This window comes from Schistocerca serialis, chromosome 8, assembly GCF_023864345.2.
Source record: "Schistocerca serialis cubense isolate TAMUIC-IGC-003099 chromosome 8, iqSchSeri2.2, whole genome shotgun sequence".
NCBI lineage: Eukaryota > Metazoa > Arthropoda > Insecta > Orthoptera > Acrididae > Schistocerca > Schistocerca serialis.
In genome coordinates, this window is record NC_064645.1 from 272,263,691 (window position 1) to 272,284,091 (window position 20,401).

The following is a 20,401-nucleotide window of genomic DNA, read 5'->3' on the forward strand; positions in this document are numbered from 1 at the left end:
TTGTAACATGAGAATGCTTGGCCTCATACAGTCTGTGCAACACTTGCAGCCTTCAATGACCTGTACTCTGATACTCTGTTCCATCTGCCATACTCACCAGATCTCACAACAGGTGATTCCCAAATGTTTGGACTATTCGAAGAGGTGATAGGAGGAAAGAAATTTTGTCCCGATGATGAGATGTAGCAGGCAGTGCACGAGTGGCTGCGCACACAAACAAAATGATTTCCTTTTCTTTTTTTCCAGAGAAATCTGTGCACTTTCTTGCGCTAGAGGAAGTGTGTTGAATGATGGGAAGACTATGTCACAAAATGATACACTTGGGTTCCACTTTTGTTCATTAAAAAGTATTTAACTTTTTCATTTGACTCCCCATAGTAACTGGCGTACTTATGCATCCAATGACTCAAAAAGAGTCCTAATAGTGCATATAATATAAGTTTCCTTTCAATATCACTTTATTCTGTTGCCTTACAATAGAGGTGAAACAAATATTCTGACAGACTCCTGGTACAACTGATTTGGTCAATGTTTATAGTCTAAGCAGGACCAGCAAAATACTTAAGAGCTATAATGATGCAGAAACTGGTGCATGTAACATGACTGTTCATCCTACAACAGGTGGTGTCATCATTCTCATTGGTGGAGCTCTTTTGCAAGTAACTATAAGGCAAGTTACCATCGTCAAGTCTAACATTAGGCACAGCACAAATTTCCAAATAATGACATAAAGATCATGTGACTGAGGGGCTCACTGAGACAGAAGTTATTCAGATTAAATCAAGCTACACTGAGACTGACACAAAATCTTCTATTTCAACATAACAATAAACATATTCAAATTAATTATTTCTTCATTCAAGAAAAGATAATAGAAAGAGAGCTAGGTGTTCCATACATTTCAACACAGGATCAATTCTACGACATCTTAAAATAACCTCTGACAAGACCATAATCATCGTTCTATGTAATGAATTGGAATTTTTTAATCTCCCAGTGTACTGAACAGTTAACGATGTTCAGGAGTGCAGTTTTCTACCCAGCACAATATTTCATACAGGAATCTGCCACATAACTGCAGGTGAGCCATCAAAGGCTGACATCAACTACCCAGGTCATAAAATTTATTAGCATGTTGTATGCATTTGTGCATGGATTATGAATGCAACTGCAAAACTGACCACATTGCCAGCGGGCAGTGCCCTCTATGTTTATTATTTTCTATCCACTTTATTTTACAGCAACACAGAGCAAATTTGCATATTACATAATCTTGTTTTTGACTGCATTATACCTTAAAATAACCATAGTCATTCTGGACAGTTTCAGTTCACAACTGAATTAGGCCTGTATGATGACAAAATAAAATGTCTTCTTGTTTCTTCGGCTTTCACATATATCTTTCCTTGCCTTATAATTCTAATACTTATAAATGTTATTGTAAAAGGTAGGTATTTTTGGCTTATAGAAGACCACTCCCCAAAAAGCAAAAGTGTTCAGTTGTCAATAGACGTACACAAAATGGAGAAAACTTGCTAGCTTTCAGAGTTATCCTTCGGAGGAAGATAGCTGGTTTGTCGGCTAGATTGTGGGAACGAGGGGTGGCAGGAATATGGGCTCAGTACGTAATGTACGATTGTAGGGGTCATTGGGGAGCATTCCTAGCTGGCGAACTGACCGTCTCCCTCCGAGCCTCTCGCCATTCAGCCCACCCTCTCGCTGCCTCCTCCTCTCTCTACTCAACCCACCCAACACTAATCTCACCACAGCTGATGCACCTGTCAAAATACAGCTTAGTCCAGTCACAACTATGTAGGGGCATAGGAATGTGTGCATGCATGCGAGCAAGTGTGCACGAGTGTGTGTATTTTCTGTGTGATTTTATTCTGGCTCATTAAGGGATAACCAGCTGACATCTCAATGCTCTTGCTTTTCAGTGAGTGGTCACCTTTGATCCAAAAGTAATTCTAATACTCATGTTTCATTTCTTAAAAAATAAATGAGTGTTGGGATTCTACACAATTAAAGAAGTGAGATGAGGTCTCCTATAGTGTATGGTAAAAACGTCTCTCACCTTGCAATGGAGAAGGTAAGTGATTACTGTTTTCTTTGATGTATGATTGTAGGGGCTGTTGAGGAGCATTCCTAGCTGGCAAACTGGCCACCTCCCTCCAATTTGATTACATATTGTGCACAAATTTTTAAATTTCCAATGCTTTGAATTCAGATATCATAATGCCTCTACTACACTAGAATAAGGGGAAAAATTCATGTCATTACCGCCCATTACGAATGCCATCAGCATACTAAATGTTGATGGGACCACAGCTTTGTACACATGGTCATAGCATACTGCATCAACAAATCATGATTTGCTTTACCCAGCTCCACCGCTGTGCTGTGCTCATCACTGAACACTGGTCGAATACACTGTTGTTCCACATCAGTGCACTGTGATGTTCATGGATTTAAATGAGCGGTATGATTCTGCCACATTATCTACCATGGACTGCTTATGAACTGGAGGCACAGAATTTTGTACAACATTCAGTGGTAGGTGAAGTGAAAGCGCAACACTCATTATTTAGAAAAACAGTGTAGGTGAAGTCGAACTGCAACTCTCATTATTTAAAAAAACAAAATCTGATACATTACTCCCTCTATCTTTAATATATTTTTATGTTGTCTAACTTTCATTTTTCACTATTCTTTTTGGTATTGTATTATTGTTGTCAGGTTAACTGTTTCTTTACCCCAGTTGAAAGAAACTTATGTTCTTAGCATCTGTGTAAAGTGGCAACTGAGTGGCTATGACAATGAAGAACAATAGCTGACAGACTATGTATCTGGAGAACCATGAATTAGTGTCGTTCTTTTGGGCACAAAATAAAAGTAGAAAAGAGAATGAAGCATAATAAATTGTAAATGTATGAAAACAATACATAACTAACAAGAGAGAAATTACAAGTTGCATATATCAATATGTTTAAACTTCCTGCTTGCGTGAGAACACAATTTCAAAACCCATGAAGTTGACTTTGCTCTTTATTTGCTACTCACTATTCACTCAGTTTTAAAGAAAATTTGCAGTATGCACATGTAAAAGTGAATTATTTCAATTTTTAAAATTTGAAACAACATAACTAACATTTTGAAAAAGGCCAAATAATTTTACCTCTACAACACGATTCCAGAATGGATGCATCACATAGATACTCAGTGGGCTAGTATCCAAAGCACTGTACTGCAAACAAAAAGAATAAACATTAATTACCTCAAATGTAACAGACATATTGTCAGTAAAAATTTCATGCTTTCCCTAAAATCTTACAAGAACTTTTTTCCCCAAAAGAAACAATATATTTTAAACATGTTGATGTGTATCAAACTAGCAAACAATATACATGTGTCAAAAACAAACCTTTCACTCTACTGTAGAGTAACAGCTTCTCAACACATTGAAAATTTTTCTATAATAAAAATAATGGACCGAGTACAGTGCAGGCACTGCAACGTGGCAGTTGGCACGGAGGATAAACATATGGCAACTTGGATCACCCAAGGGCAGAAGAGTAGTGCTGGGAACAAGCCCCACCTCCCTCTCACACGTCAAGCAACCAACACCCGTGTTTTGCGCTTCTGCCAAAGCAGAGCTGATAGACTGTCATAGGGGTCACTAATTGCGTTTGGTGTTCTGAGAGTCACACTGAAACCCCCTGATGGACCAGGCTTAGTTTCTTCACTCGCTTGAAAGGAAGACAAGAAAACAACAATCAATGCATAACACAAAGCAAAGTGGAATACACAAAGCATCCAGTAATGGCTACAGCGCAGATTTTCTTGTTGAGGCTGGCAATGTCTTGAAACATATGAGTTCAGGCCTGTCCACTACTGGTATCTTATCCAACAATCATCATAGTAGTAGTAGTAGTAGCAGCAGTAGTAGGGGAGAAAAAACGGCTACATTACAGTGTCCATGTAATGGTGGCAGACTCTGTGTGTGTGTGTGTGTGTGTGTGTGTGTGTGTGTGTGTGTTTGTTGAAAAGGGGGGGGGGGGGGGGTGAAATGTGGAACAAAGACTCAGATTTGGGAGGACTGACGTTCCAGCATTCATTTGGTCATCCAGATTTAGGTTTTCCATGGTTTCCCAACAACATTTAAGGCAATTGCTATGATGGTTGCTTTGAAAACAATAGTACCAATGAACTAATGCTCATCATCAAGGGGATGTTAAACTTTCTTAATCTTCCTTCTTTTGAGTCAGATTGTTAGTGAATTAAAACAGCTGTGTTATTGATGCCATAAGATGAATGTTTTGAGTTTACGGCTTGGTTCTCACCTACTCTTAAATTGTGGGAAATGGTCTGTATCCTGTCATTTCATATGGTTACTTTGCTCACTCACATAATCATGATTATGTTAATTTTAAGCTTCAATACTTTTTTACCATTTATCTTGTTTCCTGTTTTACAATTTAACGAATGTAGTTTAAATTCTCTCACATTACAGTTGATAATGCAATTATATTATTTAAATGTTATAACTGAAGAAACATATAACACTGGTGTCATATTCTACGGCATTTACTATATAAAATAATAAAAACTGTAGAATAGTGCACCAGTGTTATGTGTTTTTTGATTCATAATGTATAAAATATTCTACCAAGAACCAATGAAACAGCCAATTAATGTTATTTAAATGTATTTTTTATCTTGAAAAGCCATACAACAGAGAACAATCTAGCAAACATTCTAACCCTGATAATTACTTTTTAACAATATTATGGAATGGATACTTATTCTCACCAAATAGCGCTGAGTCGCAGATACGCACAACAAAAAACTGCCAGAAAATGAGCTTTTGGCCAACAAGACCTTTGTCAAAACCCCCCCCCCCCCCCCCACACACACACACACACACACAGTGACTCTAGCATCTCCGCTACACGGTGAGTGGAAACTACTGTCACATTTCATCCTGAATTTTCCATTGTTTGATTTTTCTGAGGTTTATTATGAGTTTTTTTTTTTATTTGTTGCTGGCACATACTCCTTGGGGCAGCAAGAATTGAAAGCTTAGTCACGTCAACCTGTTGCTAAAATTTGAAAGGGTTTACTTTCATTTAACAATCTCTTATGTTCTAAGATATTTAGTGATCATTGTATTTTATTCTGTGCTATCATGTGCAGTGCAAATAAATGTGATCCTTCAAACAACAAATGATGCAAGCATTGTGAACCCACCCTTCCATTGATTCTTTTCCTACCCCGACCTTTATCTTGAGGTTTCAATGGTAGCAGGGTTTCATTCTTACTGGGTAAAAAGGCGGAAGGAAGAGCTGTCTACTCCTTTAGCATCATTTGTCCTTTGGAACTTGAAATTTCCATACCAAACTCTTTCAACTGCTTCAGAGAGCCATATATGGGCATGGAACACAGAAGTTGTTTGAACATATCATATCTCAAACATGAGCATCCTGAATGTGAACTACAAGGTGGAATCATGGAGCTAGCAGCCAGATTACGCGCAGCATTGGCTAACCCTCTTCACATTTTCCCTGATACCACTGGCGCAGTAGGGGCCGCTCTTTCTATTGCTTCAATAGCTGTGGATGAAATGTCTCATAACATTCAATTTTTGGAAGTTAACAACCCATTCGAAGCCAACTGTGCAGGGTTCAGGTGCTGTTGTTTCACTGGAGTATTCGCCTTGCTGGTTTAAACAATCTTTAGCTTAGTGGATTGGCCAAAGGAGACTATTCAGCAATTGTTTGTTCAAGTGAAAGATTTACATGTTAGTACTGGTTCACTGGGTTTGGGTAATTAAGTGGATAATGTGGAAGAGGGCACTTCAGCCAGTAATCAGTCACAAGGTTTAGGACTGGTTGATACTCAAGGCTTTGGTAGGTCGGTTTCTGATTCATTTGCTGCTTTCTTTTCACAACTTTAAGATCATGTATTGGGCAACCTTAAATTTGGTAGCACATATAGTTATCTTGATGATGTCGATGTTTATAGTCACTCTTTTGATGAAAACCTTTCTCATGTTGTGTAGGTTTTGCTGAGGCTTCGTTCTGCAGGGCTAACAGTTAAGGCATCAAAACTCGCTAAGCAGCAGATTTCTTTCTTGGGTTGCCTGGTTTCCAGGGACAGTATTACGATTGATCAAGAGTGTACTTCTGATCTGAGGAAATTTCCTCCCCCGAAGAATAATTAAGGGGTGGCGAGATTCATTGATATGGACAATCGTTTTAGGAAGTTCATTACTAATTTTACTTAGCTTGCTGCCCCCTTAATAACCTTCATAAAAATTGGGAAAATTTTGTTTGTGGAGAGAGTAAGCAATCTGCCTTTGAACCATCAGAACTGCCCTCAGTAACCCTCTGGTACTGGCCAATCAGGATTTTGGGAAGACGTTCAGAGTTCAGAGTGATGCTTCACATGCCAGAGATGGCACTGTACTTTTGCAGGATGACTCAGGTGAAGGGCACCCTCTAGCTTTAGCCTCAATGAGGTTGGTAAACCTTGAGCTGAAATATTCGGTTTTTGAATGTGAGGTATTGGCTGTCTTATTTGCTCTAGAGAAATTAAATTTTATCTTGAGCACAGAAGCACAGCGATTTTGATTTGGAGGCCCACAACCACATCTTAAGTTAGTTTTCGGCGCATCACAGGAAAACTGGAAGGATTGCTAAGTGGGCCATTCACATATCCACCTTTTGTTTCCAAGTCCGTCATATTAAAGGCTCCAATAATCATGTTGCTAACGTGTTTAGTTGCATATTTGATGAAGGAGCTCGGGAATGTGAAGGGTGTTTTGTACTGGCCAGTTCTCCTGTTTACAAGGTCTTAACCGAGACTCCCCAGCTCTTTACTGATATCAAGGTTAAACAAGATCAGGATCCTTATTTTGGGCTATTAGGAAGCATCTGTTGGCTGGGGAGGTGGTTTCCAGATATTTGTTGAGAAAAGGTATACTGTATCATGGACTGGTAAATTAGCTCAAACTAAAATTTGTTTAACTATAGAATGTGTGCCTTCCATCTTTCATTATTTTGATGGTTCAGTGTTGGTTGGCCACTTTGGCCTTTATAAGACACTTGCTAAGGTGTGCTGCCACCTCACGTGGCCTTCATTATATACAGATATTTGCCATTTAGTCAGTGAGTGCGAACTGTGTAAAATCGGTACATCCAACATGCAAGGGGGTCTTACAATCTGAATGTGAACAACGCCCAATGGGTAAATTATTTATTTATTATGTGGATCTCCTTCCTATGCTAAAGTGGAAAATCGATATATATCGGTTGTTGCAGATGGTTTTTCCCGATTGGTTGATTCCCAGCAGAGAAGTCATGGCTCCTTTAACTATTTACTATGTAACTAAACTTTTTTCATGTTTTGGACCACTCAAGGCTCTTGATAGCAACAATGCACTGGCCTTTGTCCCTGGCAATTTTGAACAGTTTTGGTTTAGTAATGTTATTAAGCATATTACTATCATCCCTATTACCCTCAGCCTTCCTTCTCTGAGAGAGTTAATACGAATTTAAGATTCCTTTGATCATTTATCATGCCAAGGCTCAAACCAAATGGAATATTTCTCTCCAATGGATTAATTTTGCCTTTGATTCTGCACAGCTTGATGCCTGCATGGCAGTTCCGGTAGCCTTAATTCCCCTCTGGCTCATTTGTGGACCATAAAAGACCTCTGCATGAGCGTATTACTCCTGACATTATTAAGCAGAACTTGAACAGGGTTAGGAATAATATAGAGTTAGCCCATGGCAGTCAGGGGAGATGTTATAATCAAGAAAGAGAGAATCCTTAGGAGCCTGCATGGGGGGATAAGATTTTCATCCAAAATTTTAATGTTGATGGGGGACAGCATAATGGCATCACAAGGAAACTTGCCCCTCAATTTATAGGACCTTGTTCTATTCTCAGGGAGTCCTGTTAATTTGTTTGTTTGTAATAATGCCAAGGGATAATTCTTTAAGGTCCACATCAGTCAAGTGAAGCAGGCTAATTAGTTCCCCTTTGGTCTTCCATTTTTTTTTTTTTTTTTTTTTTGGGGGGGGGGGGGGGGGGCTGTCCCTTATCAAAATACAGTGATGGAAAAACAATTGCAATGCCAGAAAGTAATTAATGCAGAGTAATGAAATTTCAGGAATTTGTCTGAGCAACATATTTTGGTGATTAACATTGCAAGCCCACAGGTTCATCTATGTGTGAGGTAAGTCATTGGAAATTTGAAAAGCTGATACCATAACAACCGGTGCAATCACCAGAATATTGAATGCAAGCATGCATTGTGTTGCACAGGTGTCGGATGTCAGTTTGTGGGATGGAGTTCCATGCATGTTGCGCTTGATCAGTCGATACAGGGACACTTAATGCTGTTTATGGTTGGCGCTGTCCAATGATGTCTCATACGTGCTCAACTGGAGACAGATCTAATGGTTAAGCAGGCCAACTCAACATGTCAATGCTCTGTTGAGCGTGTTGGGTTACAACAGCGGTATGTGAGCAGGGCACATGTTATCTTGCTGGAAAACACCCCCTGAAATGCTGATCATGAATGGTAGCACAACAGGTTGAACCACCAGAATGACAGAATTTTGCAGTCAGGGTACATGAGATAACCACAAGAGTGTTCCGGCTATCATACAAAAAATGGTTCAAATGGCTCTGAGCACTATGGGACTTAACTTCAGAGGTCATCAGTCCCCTAGAACTTAGAACTACTTAAACTTAACTAACCTAAGGACATCACACACATCCATGCCCGAGGCAGGATTCGAATCTGCGACCGTAGCGGTCGCACGGCTCCCAAGACTATAACTCCAGGTGTAGGTTCAATGTGTGTATCACATATAAAGGCTCTAAAATGGCTTTCTAACCAACACACAGCCATCACTGGCACCACCTTTCATCAGAAAACACAACAGACCTCCAACCTGCACTCCAATAAACTCTCACTTGACACCACTGAAGTTGCAAAGGAGGTTTGGGGTCAGTGTTGCTTCAGGGTGTCTGGCTTAGAGCTGTCCTTGAGGTATCTGATTTGTATCAATTTGTTGAGTCACTGTGGCACCAACTGCTGCTCAAACAGCTGCTGTTGATGCAATATGATGCACCATAGCGATACACCAAACACGATGGTCTTCTCTCTTGGCAGTGCCACATGACCATCCAGGGTCCATTCTTTTTGTGACTGTACATTCGTATGATCACCACTGTCAGTAATCATGTCCAATGGCTACATTCCTGCCACGTCTTTCTGCTGTATCGGAGAAGGAGCACCCAGGCTTCCACAGCCCTATTACATAAACTCATTCAAACTCAGTGAGTTATTGATAATGGCATCTTTGTCACTTTAAAGGTATTCTTGACTAACATTAATTCACTACGTCTAAACACAAAGGTAACTAATGCACACAACCATTATAGTGTGTATTTAAAGCAAACCTGATTTATATCCTCATAGTGGTGCTGCTAGTACCACTCTTATGTGACTGACATGAAATTTGAATAGACATCTTTCAGAAATAGAAACACATCTAGCAAATTTTTTGTCACCCAACTCCTTCTCGGTGTTGCGACTTTTCTTTCCCATCAAGGTATATTTGTTTTGAAGTTCTCTACCTCCTGTATTAACTTGAACGAATAGTTTCACAAAACCCAGTATTTAGGAAGAACAGGTGTATAAAAAATTCATAACAAATGCAGGAGTCCTTGTCAGTTCCCAATATATTTTTTTCATGATGTGCACAAGTTATTTCACCAACATCCCATTCTACCTTTATTTCACTAGTGTCTAGATCTACTATGACCCTACAAGTCACAACACCTCTGCAACTGCTTCATACGTGGCTACGGACAAAGTCATCTTGCATTCTGCAGTAGTGTTGCTTAAAGTAAAGTAGGTGTTTCCAATAGCAGTGTCCCACTGCAAAGATTCTTGCTACATCATACAAAGCATTCTGAATACAGAAAGGTAACAACTTCTTCAATGTGGTTTCTCTCTTCCAAAATTAAAGCAACAAATGGAAATTTTGCTAGGTTGTGTTTATTTTGCCATGAAACAGTATAAACAGGTGATAGTAAAGCAGAAACAACGTAAAGAATGCAGAACATAAACAACTGCTATATGCATAACAGTAGACAAAACAGTTCTTCGTCTTTTCCGACTTAACAGATTTGCACACATATTCCGACAGGTGGTTAACGTGCTCAGCATGGGGTGTGACCACCTCTGGCAGCAAAACAGGCCCAACAATGTCAGGCCACGCTGTGAATGATGTCATCAGTCTCAAGTTGAGGCACTAACGCCCATTCTTCCTGCAGAGCTGCTCACAAATCTTGCAGAGTTGTTACTAGATGTTGACATGATGCAACCTGTCTCCCCAGTGCTTCCCAGACATGCTCTATGGGATTCAAATCAGGAAAGTGAGCAGGCCACACCATGCATGGAAGATCTTCTGTTTCCAAGAAAAAAAATCAGCCACCCATTCTCTAAAAGTTTGAGTATTATCGTCCATCAATATGAAGTCTGGATCCACAACACCTCGCAACAACTGCACATGTGGTCCCAACATCTAGTCACAATACCTGACAGCAGATAAACCTTGCCAGTTCACCCATACAATTTCATGAAGAGGTACTTGATTGGTCTATATAATCCATACCCACACCATTAGGGATCCTCCTCGATATCGGTCTCTTTCCACAATGTTTGGGTCCCAAAATCATGTTCCATGTTCCTTCCAGATGCAATGCTTGGAGAATCAATGTTCAGACCAAATCAGGACTCATCTGTGAAAAAGACATTGGCCCACTGTTCGACATCAGGTGGCATGTTGACGACTCCACTTTAAATGTTCCCTTATGTGAAAACGCACCATAGATACACATACAGCAGGTCTTCAACAATGTGGGGCACTCTGCCAAAGCCTTCTGTTAACCATTTACCTCGATACAACACATCCAGTAGATGGCACGAGGTCAGATGTCAGTTGCCCTTAGAGTCAAATAACACTCCACGCTTTCTGATATCACACACAGTCAGCCCTGCCCTAGTGTTCAGTGTACTCTTTCGATCTCTCTAAATTGTCGCCACATCCGAAAAACAACAGAATGATTCCCATTAAACCATAGGGACACAGCAGTTTGTGACTGTTCTGTTTCCATTCTCCTTATGGCCCTCCAGCGCAGACAGCCTGGCAGGCATCTTTATGCCATACTGCCACACCTGTGACTCTATCCACAGTGATTGTGGATGTGGGACTACCCAGAACAATAAAGGCCACTCTGATAAAGCCTTCTGTTATCGTTTGCCTCAATACAACACATCCAGTAGATGGCCCTTTGACAGGTGCCCTGACATCATCGTTGGCGTGGTTGTCCATTGACTGGAATGCCGCCTTCTGGGCAGAACATGTTTGTATGGACATCTGTGGACAGTTTGTATGATTATACTGTGATTTAAACATAAGATAGGTAAATAACAGTTTGTTGCTTTAATTTTGGACAGAGTGTACTTGAAAGCTCATTCTGGCAATTGATCTACTCATTCACAAGGGCTGGACTCAAAACTGCATCCTCCCTCCATGTTTGCAATCCCGGAAATTAGATCGAGACCCCCATTCACTGCAAGTTCCACTATATTGCCACATGGAAGTCACTGTAACATGTACGGAGCTTAAGATTACAACAAATTTGCAGCACTCACCAGATCACTGTTCAGAAACCCCAGATTTGTAAAACCTGTACAAAGCCAAAACTGGCTGAATTCCCTGAAGAACTTGGCATACAACATGATTGTGGAGACAAGCATAACTTCTCAAATGCCAGAGGCATGTCAAGAATCACCCCCCCCCCCCCCCCCAATATCAAATAAATGATTTTCTTGTGTTACACATGTTCTGTCTAGTTTCAGTTGACATTTCATGAAAATGTACTCTTGAATATGAGCAACACAGGATCCTTTATGGAATGTTCATCGAAGTCCGTGCAATCCATGAAGTTTTAGAATAATTAGCATGCTGCAATTCAGTCTTACAACGAGTTACATCAACACAGAAACAGTCCCACATTCCTCCATAATCAAATGTCTTGGATGCAGATGTGGCCCAGCTTGAAATGATTAACACAATTTGGTAGAGCCAACCAGAGTGCTCTTACTCTATGAGACAAAGGTTACCGATATCTCAGTTTCGCATCGCCACTGGGAGTATACTTTTCGGTATCTAGTGAGAGATGAGAAAAGAGGTTATGTATTACCAGTACCAAATCATTAGAAGTAACTTATGGTTTCCTTTACTTTTTACCACCACAGCTTCAAGATTCTTTTACAATGTACTTGTCTAGAGTTAAAATTATGTTGATGTACTGATTGATCTGTATGGTAACCTAAAGTCTTGGTTGGGTTGAAAGGTGACAATTTGATTGCAAACTGACAACGCCAATGAATTTTATATGACAAGAAGCAATTGACTGCAGTGAAATCTGTGGGGACAGACTGATCTGTAGCATAGTCTGAGGTCCTTGTTATTTTGAAAAGTGAGTTTTGATGCGAGTTTGTGGAGCCAATGAATGTGGTGCTATGGTAAGAAGCTTGACTGCATTTACCAAATAGTTCAAGCGTTTGATGAGAATACAGTCATTAGCACCATCATTTCAGCTATGTATCATGGGTTACAAATTTGTTTACATTGTTAGTGTGATCACCTTGTTACCTTCTGTGATTGCTTTCTTTTTAACTACAAGTTTGATATTTATACTGGCACAAGGTTTGATACAGTTTCTTCCACTCATTCTCTAACAATTTGATAGGCAACCTTCCCATCACTCTCATGGCAAAATTTTTGAAGTTCTTGTCTTGAAAATAAGACAATAAGAATGCAGGTAAGCTACTACTAACAGCATAGAGAACACATTATCATGACGAAGATAGACACAAAGCAATCACCCATCAAAGTATTACTAGTTTATATTTATATGTTATTAGCTCCACAAATAGTGAAGACACTGAAAGAATGTAACATGAGATGAAAGAAATTACTAGATAGTTAATGGACAGGAAAATTTAGTCATTGTGGGTGACTGTAATTCATTAGTAGGAAAAGGAAGATAAGGAACAGTAATAGCACAGTATGGAGTGGGAAGAGGAACGAAAGGGGAGACCGCTTGCTAGAATTTTGCACAGAGCATGAATTAATTATTGTTAACATTTGGTTTAAGAATCATGAAAAAAGGTTACAGATTGATTATATAACGACACAACAGGCATTTCTTACTGGTTATGAACTGTAGATTAAAACTGAAGAAATTGCAAAAAGTAGGAAATTAAGGAGATGGGATTGAAACAAACCTAAGGTTGTTGAGAGTTTCAGAGGAAGCATTAGACAACAACTGACTGCAACAGGGGAAAGGAATACTGTAGAAGATGAATAGGTACCTTTGAGAGATGAAATAGTGAAAGCAGCAGAGGATCAAACATGTAAAAAGACAAGACATAGTAGAAAACCTTGGATATCACAGGAGATATGAAATTTAATTGATCAAAGGACAAAATATAAAGATGCAACAAATGTATCTGGAAAAGGGGAATACATCGTCTAAAAAACTTAAGTTGACCAAAAGTGCAAAATGGCTATACGAAGTGTACTAGGTCTTAAGATATGCACTTCCGAGTTCGTGTTTATTGGACTTTTTCCTTGTTTTGGTCCCTACCACCTCACATCAAAATTTGGAAAGCAAATAGCTTGCAGCAGAAGAGATTTGTTTCACGTTATTGAAGATGCTCGTAGCTGTTAAGGTATGTGGTACCCAGGAATATATAGACGGACTATCAAGAGCTCTATGGAAAAACAGTACTAAGAAAAGAAGGGAAAATTGGATGTGGAAGGAATATACAGAGGGGCTATAAAAGGAAAATGACCTTTAACGCAATACTATAGAAAGGAAAGAGGAAGTAGATGAAGATGAGATGGAAGATATGATACTGCGAGAAGAATTTGACAGAGCACTGAAAGACCGAAGTGGAAACACGAACCCTGGAGTATATGAAACTCCCTCAGAACTATGGATAGCCTTCACAGAGCCAGGCATGACAAAATTACTCCATCTGCTATGTGAGATGTACAGGGTGTTTCAAAAATGACCGGTATATTTGAAACGGCAATAAAAACTAAACGAGCAGCGATAGAAATACACCGTTTGTTGCAATATGCTTGGGACAACAGTACATTTTCAGGCAGACAAACTTTCGAAATTACAGTAGTTACAATTTTCAACAACAGATGGCGCTGCAAGTGATGTGAAAGATATAGAAGACAACGCAGTCTGTGGGTGCGCCATTCTGTACGTCGTCTTTCTGCTGTAAGCGTGTGCTGTTCACAACGTGCAAGTGTGCTGTAGACAACATGGTTTATTCCTTAGAACAGAGGATTTTTCTGGTTGTTGGAATTCCACCACCTAGAACACAGTGTTGTTGCAACAAGACGAAGTTTTCAACGGAGGTTTAATGTAACCAAAGGACCGAAAAGCGATACAATAAAGGATCTGTTTGAAAAATTTCAACGGACTGGGAACGTGATGGATGAACTTGCTGGAAAGGTACGGCGACCGCGTACGGCAACCACAGAGGGCAACACGCAGCTAGTGCAGCAGGTGATCCAACAGCGGCCTCGGGTTTCCGTTCGCCGTGTTGCAGCTGCGGTCCAAATGACGCCACCGTCCACGTATCGTCTCATGCGCCAGAGTTTACACCTCTATCCATACAAAATTCAAACGCAGCAACCCCTCAGCGCCGCTACCATTGCTGCACGAGAGACATTCGCTAATGATATAGTGCACAGGATTGATGACGGCGATATGCATGTGGGCAGCATTTGGTTTACTGACGAAGCTTATTTTTACCTGGACGGCTTCGTCAATAAACAGAACTGGCGCATTTGGGGAACCGAAAAGCCCCATGTTGCAGTCCCATCGTCCCTGCATCCTCAAAAAGTACTGGTCTGGGCCGCCATTTCTTCCAAAGGAATCATTGGCCCATTTTTCAGATCCGAAACGATTACTGCATCACGCTATCTGGACATTCTTCGTGAATTTGTGGCGGTACAAACTGCCTTAGACGACACTGCGAACACCTTGTGGTTTATGCAAGATGGTGCCCGGCCTCACCGCACGGCCGACGCCTTTAATTTCCTGAATGAATATTTCGATGATCGTGTGATTACTTTGGGCTATCCGAAACATACAGGAGGCGGCGTGGATTGGCCTCCCTATTCGCCAGACATGAACCCCTGTGACTTCTTTCTGTGGGGACACTTGAAAGACCAGGTGTACCGCCAGAATCCAGAAACAATTGAACAGCTGAAACAGTACATCTCATCTGCATGTGAAGCCATTCCGCCAGACACGTTGTCAAAGGTTTCGGGTAATTTCATTCAGAGACTACGCCATATTATTGCTACGCATGGTGGATATGTGGAAAATATCGTACTATAGAGTTTCCCAGACCGCAGTGCCATCTGTTGTTGAAAATTGTAACTACTGTAATTTCGAAAGTTTGTCTGCCTGAAAATGTACTGTTGTCCCAAGCATATTGCAACAAACGGTGTATTTCTATCGCTGCTCGTTTAGTTTTTATTGCCGTTTCAAATATACCGGTCATTTTTGAAACACCCTGTATGAGACTAGTAAAATACCCTCAGACTTCAAGGAGAATGTAATAACTCCAATTCCAAGGAAAGTAGGTGTTAATCAGTGTGAATATTACTGAGCTAGTAGTTTAATAAGTCATGGCTGCAAAATACTGACAGGAATTATTTACAGAAGAAGCCAACCTTCAGGAAGATAACTTGATCTCTGGAGAAACATAGGAACATGCGAAGCAATACTGGCAATTTATCTTAGAAGATATGTTTAAAAAAGGCAAACCTATGTTTATTGCATTTGTAGACTTAGAGAAAGTTTTTGACAATGTTCACCTGAGCACAATTTTTAAAATGATGAGGGTAGCAAGAGTAAAATACATTATTTAGAACTTGTATGGAAACCAAATAGCAGCTACAAGAGTCAAAGGGTATGGAAAGGAAGTAGTAGTTGAGAAAGGAGTGAGACAGAGTTGTTGCCTATCTCCAATGTTATCCAGTATGCACACCAAGCAAGCAGGAAAGAAAACCAATGAAAAATTTGGAGAATTACCCAAAATTCAAGGAGAAGAAATAAAAAATCAGAAATTTGCCACTGACATTGTAATCCTGTCAGAGACAGTGAAGGACTTGGAAGACCAACTGAACAGAATTGACAGCATCTTGAAAGAGGATTGGTTGGTTGGTTGGTTTGGGGTATAAAGGGACCAAACTACAGGGTCATCAGCCCCTTTTTCCTGACGCAAGCAAAGCTCAAGGTACAAAACACCCAACACCACACCTAAAAAGAAAACGAATGGAATGAACAAAAAACAGGGAAAACATACGCCACAAAGAAAAGTGGAAGAAGGTATTAAAAACCATAAAGCATATGGTCTGGGCTGGCTGATCACAATAATAAAAGAGGATGAACCATCCACTCTGCAACACATTAAAATGTCCACCCCAAAACGACAAGGTGAGATGAACACATGTAGGGAAAAAGACAACCACCAAGACAAACAAATGCAAAGAAAGTGCGACAGAGTTAAAATGGAGGGAGGGTGGCGACCTCAGAGAGAAGACTAAATGCCCATCCTTAGATGGTACAATAAAAACCCCCTTTATGAATAAAACTTAAAACTAAATCTGCTGCTGAGGCATTGTCACCCAACACTGAAGGTAGGGAGCTGGGAAGATTAAAAGTCTGCCACAGAGTGGCCAAAAGTGGGTAGTCCAGCAAGATGTGGGCGACAGTTGTATGTGAGCCAGAGTGATACCAAGGTGGGTCCTGGCAACGGAGGAGGTAGCCTTGTATTAGCCACGTATGGCCAATGTGGAGCCAGCAGAGAACCACAGAGTCCCTGTGAGAGGCTGGCATTGAGGTCTTCCACACATTCATAGTCTCCTTAAGGGCACACAGTTTGTTGTGCGGACTGAGATTATGTCATTCCATCTCTCAAAGCTGAAAAACCTTGTGGCGTAATAATGATTGCAGGTCAGTTACAGGGATGCTGATCTCCAGAAGCGGTTTCCCTGTAGCCTGTTTAGCCAGCATGTCGGCAAGTTCATTTCCTGGGATTCCGACAGGGCCTGGGGTCCACACAAACACCACGAAATGAATGGACTGTTCCAGTACATAGATGGGCTCCTGGATGGTTGCCACCAAAGGATGGCAGGGATAGCACTGACCAACAGCTGGTAGGCTGCTCAAGGAGTCAGTACAGAGCAGAAACTGACTCACCAGGGCATGAGAAGATGCACTCAAGAGCATGAGAAATGGCTGCCACCTCTGCAGTGAAAACACTGCAGCAATCTGGCAAAGGGTGCTGTTCAATATGTCCTCCATGAACATACGTGAAGCCAACGTGACCATTAGCCATAGACTCGTCAGTGTAAACCAATTTGTGGTCCCAATACATGTCAAGAATCAAGAAGAAGTGACAGCAGAGAGATGCTAGGTTAAACTGAGTCCTTGGGGCCATGTGAAAGGTCAAGGCAAAGCATCCGCCTAGGTGTACACCATGGAGGTGTATGTGAATGGACCTCGAGTATAGGTGGTAAAGGCAAGGACTCCATTTCTGACAGAAGTGATCGGATGCGAACTGCAATCTTAAGCCCTGACCTGGGTCTCCGATATGGAAGATGAACCGCCGAGGATGGGAAAAGGAGACGGTAATTCAGATGCTCAGGAGAACTATGAATGTGTGCAACATAATTGGCAAGCAGTTGTGCACACCTAACCTTCAATGGACGGACTCCGGCCCCCACCAGGACGCTGGTCAGCGGACTCGTCCTAAAAGCTCCTGTTGCCAATCGAACACCACCATTGTGCACTAGGTCGAGTCAACACAATGCTGAGGGTGCCACCGAACCATAAACCAGACCCCCATAGTCAAGGCGGGATTAAACAAGGGCTCTGTATATCTGCAGCAGCATAGAGTGACCTCCACCCCCGTTGGTGTTGCTCAGGCAGCGGAGGGCACTGAGGTGCTGCCAGCACTTCCACTTCAGCTGACAAAGATGAGGAAGCCACGTCAACTGGGTGTTGAAAACCAGTCCTACAAATCGATATGTCTCCACTACAATGAGAGGATTGTCATTAAGGTAAGGTTCTGGTTCTGGATGAATGGTACGACGCTGACAGAAGTGCATGACACATGACTTCGCGCCTGAAAACTGGAAGCTGTGGGCTAGAGCCCATGACTGCGCCCTGTAGGCACTGCTCAGCAACACCATTACTGGAGGAGCAGTACAAAATGCAGAAGTCATCTGCGTACAGAGAAGGAGAGACCAGCGGTCTGACAGCTGCTGCTAGACTGTTAATGGTTACTAGAAATAGAGATACACTCAATAGAGAGCCCTGCAGACCCATTTTCCTGGATATGGGGGGAACTATGGGAAGCACCAACTTGGACACGGAAGGTATGGGGCGATAGGAAATTTTGGATACAAATTGGGAGTGGGCCCCAGAGACTCCACTCCTGTAATGTGGCAAGGATATGACGCTGCTAGGTCATGTCGTAAGCTTTTTGTACATCAAAAAAGACGGCAAGCAGGTGTTGGCATCTGGAAAAGACTGCTCGGATGGCAGACTGGAGGAATACTAGATTATCAATGGTAGAGCGACCCTGGCAGAAACCACCCTGACATGGGGGGGGGGGGGGGGGGGGGGGGGGAAGGGGAGGGGATGGTGCTTGGCAAGTGACAGGAAGATGAGAAAGTGGTCACTACTACACAAGTCATTGTGGGCTCTCCAGTGGATGGATGGGAGACGTCCTGGGCTGAAAATGGATAAATCAATGGCTGAGTAAGTGCTACGAGCCACACTGAAATGTGTGGGGGGGCTCAGTATTTAAGGGGCAGAGACTGACTTCAGACAGGAAAGTTTCAACATCTCTACCTCGGCCTGTAGGCACAGTGCCACCCCATGAGGCGTTATGGGTGTTAAAATCTCCCAAAACTAGGACAGGTTTAGGGAGTTGATGAATCAGTGCAGCCAATGCATTCAGGGGTACTGCACCATCTGGAGGATGATATATGATGCAAATAGTTATTTCCCGTGTCGTCCTTATTCTGACAGCTACAGCTTCCAGAGGGGTTTGAATGGGCACAGGTTCACTGCATACAGAGTTCAGGACGTAGACACTAACTCCACCTGACACTATTACAGTCACTACAATTCTTGTAATATGCCCTATAGCCACGAAGGGCAGGGGACCGCAATGCCAGGATCCAGGTTTCTTGGAGGGCATTGCAGAAGGCAGGTGTAAAGCTTAACAGTTGCCGTAGCTCAGCCAGGTGGTGGAAAAAACCGCAGCAATTCCACTGGAGGATGATGTTATCGTGAGGCTGGGAAGGCATGGAGCATGCAAGGAGGCTGGTTATGCCTCAGGGTCACCTGCTCCCACTGGTTGAGTATTTGTATCCATTCCTATTGTGGGTGAAGCATCAGTGAGATCCAGGTCCTCAGGGGATGCTGAGATCTCCACCTCATCCGCAGGTGCAGAATTGGTAGGGAGTGGTGGTATTGGGGCCACCAGAGGGCACCTTTTCTTAGCAGACTTCTTTGTTTGCTCGTCCTCTCGCTTCTCTTTAAGGGCTTGCTGGGAGGACTTCTCTGAAGTAGCTTCAGGCACGGAGGAATACTGTGAAGCTTTCGTCAAGCAGCTTCTGGCACCTTTAGCCACTGGCGAGTGGCTGTTGTGGCATTAGTGGAGACCTTGGGAGAGAGAGTCCCAAGGGACCACTTCCGCACAAGAGGAGCTGGAGGAGGCTGTTGCTTCTCCAGCTGGGGGGAGGGGACCGATTTCCTCTGCGTTTGGGGGGGGGGGGGGGGGGGAGGCGGCCTTGCTCCCGCAGTAGGTACTTTGGGAGCAACGGAAGGAGATTTTCCCGCTACCACCAAGGGGGCAGATATATTCTGGAGGCCCGGAGGGCCCACTGTTCGTGGCACAGAGAGTGGTACGACTGGTACTTGTGATGGTGATGGTAATGTAGCTGCAGTATATGTGGATGACAACCAAATGGGGTGTAACTGTTCAAATTTACATTCAGCCTCTTGGTAAGTAAACTGGTCCAGGGTCTTGTACTCCATGATTTTCCGCTCCTTTTGGAGTACTGTGCAGTCTGGCAAGCAGGGGGAATGGTGCTCTCCACAGTTGATACAAGTGGGAGGAGGTGCACAAGGAGTATCTGGATGCAGTGAACATCCACAGTCTCAACATATGGCATTGGAAGTGCAGTGGGAAAACATG

General features: G+C 42.1%; 1 protein-coding gene across 1 annotated transcript in view; it reads right to left on the bottom strand.

Moving 5' to 3' along the window:
• The window catches only part of LOC126416811 (ethanolaminephosphotransferase 1-like), an 87,570-nt gene that overhangs the window by 57,757 nt on the left and 9,412 nt on the right, over positions 1-20,401 (bottom strand). Inside the window, exon 2 of the mRNA XM_050084693.1 lies at positions 3,176-3,244. Coding sequence (XP_049940650.1) covers positions 3,176-3,244 — 69 coding nt within the window. The remainder of the gene's footprint in view (positions 1-3,175; positions 3,245-20,401) is intronic.